The 3,859-nt window shown below is 36.5% G+C and overlaps 1 protein-coding gene across 1 annotated transcript; it reads right to left on the bottom strand.

The window, feature by feature from the left end:
* Nucleotides 1–1,018: 1,018 nt before the first annotated feature.
* Nucleotides 1,019–3,138, bottom strand: LOC135507827 (fatty acid-binding protein, intestinal-like). Its single transcript, XM_064927508.1, has 4 exons — nt 3,000–3,138; nt 2,429–2,601; nt 1,745–1,852; nt 1,019–1,314 (listed from the first exon to the last, which is right to left on the bottom strand). Exons 1-4 carry the CDS (start codon nt 3,064–3,066, stop codon nt 1,264–1,266), a joined length of 399 nt encoding a protein of 132 aa, XP_064783580.1. The 5' UTR covers nt 3,067–3,138; the 3' UTR covers nt 1,019–1,263.
* Between the last annotated feature and the right edge of the window lie 721 nt (nt 3,139–3,859).

Raw genomic sequence — 3,859 nt, 5'->3', positions numbered from 1 at the left:
GCACAAATTCAATGCAGGTCAATATTCCTGATATTAGAATTGTTCGCATTTCAGGTCCTACATGTTGACTCATCGGCATAAAATGTAGTGCAGCGTCTATGGGCAAAAATCTTAACGACAAAAAAGCTATTGAATACTTAGCATCTTGGCTGTCATTTTTCAGTTAGCAAAACAACATTTATTTTTCTTTATGGATTATGCTATTTATTTGACTCATAATCTAATTGTGTACTGTCATTTGATTTGGTGCAATTATTTAAATGCATGCTGCTTTGAAATTCACAGTTTTGCCATTACTTCTAGTAAAATAAACATTTTGTAATGGTAAAATAATTATTGACATTTTTGCTTTCAAATAATTTGGGGTAAGACTCAACAAACTGGGAACTTCCAATAAAAATGGATGTCATAGTATTTGTTCACTAATGTTCCTGGGCTGTTGAAATACTGTATGAATCCCCATTTATATGTTTTAATGTAGCTCAACATGAAAATGTGTCCCCAGTTCTCACTGGTAGTGTTTTTATTTGCTTGTTGTAAAGTTGGTTATTTCAATGCTTTACATTAAATGATTCATGTAATATACATTTTATTATTCATTTATGTAAGTCTTGCTTCTCACGGCCTATTTTTGGGAGTATGGACTTCGTATATATTGCTCTGCTGTTGTATCTGGAGTGCCTTTGCATTTTTTCCCATGAGAAAGGTGAACAGGTTCCATTTAAAAAGAAACATGTACAGTAGAGCTGTCTGTGCACACTTTATATTTTTGGAGATGCCTATGCATTTATATTTATTCATTGTTTAATAAACCTAAAATTATGCAATCACTAAACGTGTTTTGTATGCCTCTGGTTTATGAAGTCACTTGATTTCCATTGATGATTGCCAACAGTGAGTCAGTCATTGGCAATAGCGTATTGCAGTACTGTGCTTGTACTCATCTAAATCATGAATATTCATAAATATCTGTATACATTATGTGCACATTGAGAAATTCAGAAAATGACTCCATAAATAATTTAAAAACGTGTTTACTTCTTAAAATATCAAAACTTGAAGTGAAAATCAAACCTGCTTTATACATTTCTATTACAAATAGTTACTTTTGTACAGCTAATAATTATGTTGGTGTTACAAAGACCTGAAGTGGTCCAATGGCTTAGGAAAGGTTGTAAAATGTTCAGTTTCACAATGGTATCATTCTGGATTTGAAGGTAACGCTTCTTGTTCTTAGCGGTTGGATTGGTTGATCGGTTTCCTCTAACCCCTCTTGAAAAATCTCTGGGCTTCGACACCATCGTAGCTGTAACTCTGTTGGAGGAAGAGTATATATATATATATATATATATATATATATAGATAGATAGATAGATAGATAGATAGATAGATAGATAGATAGATAGATAGATAGATATAGAGATATAGAGATAGATATATACAGTATATATATATTTTTTATGACAACAGAAATATCTTACAACCAGACCTGGTTCAAATTCATATCCATGACAAACACTTCTGTCAAATGCTGCACTTGATTTGGTTTGCCATGTACAATTGAACCAAATAGAATAGTCCCAACATTGCAAACTCCAAGGTAAATCAAGATGGGTACTTTCAAGCATTTGATTTGTACTTTGGCCAAGGTCTGCTGCCTGATTTCTTCTTCAAAAGTGTAAATACGTTTTATGGAGGTTTTCATTAAGGGTGTGTAAAACATTTTCCAGAGAGGGTAACTAACCTGTACAAGTTCCTCTCCAACAATGGCTCTAGTAGTTGTCAGCACCTTTCCATTGTCCTTTCTGGTGAATGTACCTTTCATCATGTCTCCTTCCATGCCCCATGAACCCTGAGGGGTGAAAGGTCAAATAATTCATCATGATAATGGTCCAAGAATCAAGTGGCAACATTCCAGGTAATCGTTGCTGCAGTCATGCTGCACATCTCAAAAGATTATATCATATTCATCTCATTGCTGAAAGGTTTTATACTTCATCAGGCCTGTGGTTATACTTGATATACACAGTAGTATACTGTACACAATAAAGAAATGGATTGTGAATGTGTTCTGACCGGTATCCTAGTGTGGACACATTGGAACATAGCCAATGGGACTGTACTGTTTTATTGAGTAAGAATAATTGCCTTGTACTTTGCAATTCATTATCAAGTACGTGAATAGCTTCTCAATAGCTTTTGAGCACAGAAAAATAATGCAATAAACTTTTGTTATTGGAAATAACAGATAGGAATAAAATATGTGGAATTGTGGTATGCACCCATTCAATGATATTGGTACTAATTTATTATCCTGGGAATACACTATGCATCAACATAACAACTATGCCTATGCTCTTCCACAGCTATTGTCTGTATGGCAGCAATAATATTATGCTATATAATACTGTATAAATGCATTGCTTACTGATAGCATTGTCCCATCTGCAAGGGCATACTCAAAGGTGACTCCCAGGGTAAATTCCAAATCCAGCGTGCGGAAAGTACTGTCCTCCTTCACGACAAACTTGTCTCCAGTTTGTTTAAGGATGATCTTGAGGTTATCGTGAGCGGCCAGCTTCCTCTTGACCATGTTGACTCCTGTGAACAGACACACAATCCATGTGTCCAACACCAAATCTCATTGAACCATGCGCAAACAACTATACAAGATATTTCATCTGCATGTACTACAGTGCAGCGCCTGGCTAGAGATGATGCATTCATTTTACAGTGCCTTAGGTGCAAGGTGCACACATAGTCCTCTAATCTAAAGGCATTTAATGCATTAAAAATAGCTTTTATACAAACACTGAATTTGCCTGTGGTACAAAACGTGAATTGACATTATTTGCATTATTTCTTAAATGCACTTTGTATGCCTGTTTATGTATACATTTTGTAGGCCTACTTGTCTTTGCTTTCAAATGCATTTGTGCCATTTGTGCCCAAAAGTCTTTCCCCCAAAACAAATGTTCCAAAAACGATCAATCTCTTACCCATCTCCTCCATGAATTTCTCATAGTTCTCGCTGCGGTCTACTTTCCAAGTGCCGTTGTAGGTCATGGTTGCTGGAAGGGTTGGACTGGCTCTACTCTAAGGAGTGACCTGCCTTAGCCTACAACCTGGCCTTTTAAACCATGTCCCGTGTTAGCTCACTCTCTTATCGCTCTCCCCTATCTCATATGCTGATGTGGCTGTGTAAAGCTCATATTTCCTCAAGGCTACACAAGTCATGATCTCCCACTGTGTAGTTCCAATAGCTGTGACTGGGTATAATGGGAGTTCCTTTAATGATCATACAATATGCAAGGGCATTGTTCTTACATTCTTTGCCCTTTACTATCACATAGTTATTTGTGGTCGCAGATAATCTGTTTACAAGTGCTGTGCTTTGGATGTACAGGATAGTTCCTTTGTTATAAACAATGGGTCACTGTTTTGCATCTATTCAGTAGAGCAGTACTGCTGTTGCTCCTACTCCTACTACAAGTAGTAGTAGACAAGTAGAAATAGTAGTAGTGGTAGTAGTAGTAGACAAGTAGTAATAGTAGTAGACATGTAGTAGTAGTAGTAGTAGTGTAGTAGTGGTAGTAGTGTAGTAGTAGTGGTAGTAGTAGTAGACAAGTAGTAATAGTAGTAGACACATAGTAGTGTAGTAGTGATGTAGTGGTAGTAGACAAGTAGTGGCAGTAGTAGTAGTAGTAGACAAGTAGTAGTAGTAGTGTAGTAGTGGTAGTAGTAGTGTAGTAGTAGTGGTAGTAGTAGTGTAAGTAGTAGTAGTGTAGTAGTGGTAGTAGCGGAGCTCAGCAATTTAACAATGTATTACTGTCCCAAGCTGCCCCTTGGTGGTACCTTG

This window comes from Oncorhynchus masou, chromosome 21 (genome assembly GCF_036934945.1).
Source record: "Oncorhynchus masou masou isolate Uvic2021 chromosome 21, UVic_Omas_1.1, whole genome shotgun sequence".
Lineage (NCBI taxonomy): Eukaryota > Metazoa > Chordata > Actinopteri > Salmoniformes > Salmonidae > Oncorhynchus > Oncorhynchus masou.
Note: the sequence above shows the minus strand (reverse complement) of the source record. Positions and strands in the feature narration are given on the sequence as shown.

Bases quoted from the DNA above. Each gene is read 5' to 3' on its own strand.
- LOC135507827 (XM_064927508.1), bottom strand. From the start codon at position 3,066: ATGACCTACAACGGCACTTGGAAAGTAGACCGCAGCGAGAACTATGAG. The intron at 1,853-2,428 runs GTAAGCAATGCA...TTCACCCCTCAG, and splicing joins CAGATGGGACAATGCTATCA to GGTTCATGGGGCATGGAAGG. The intron at 1,315-1,744 runs GTTAGTTACCCT...TTCCTCCAACAG, and splicing joins TTGGAGAGGAACTTGTACAG to AGTTACAGCTACGATGGTGT.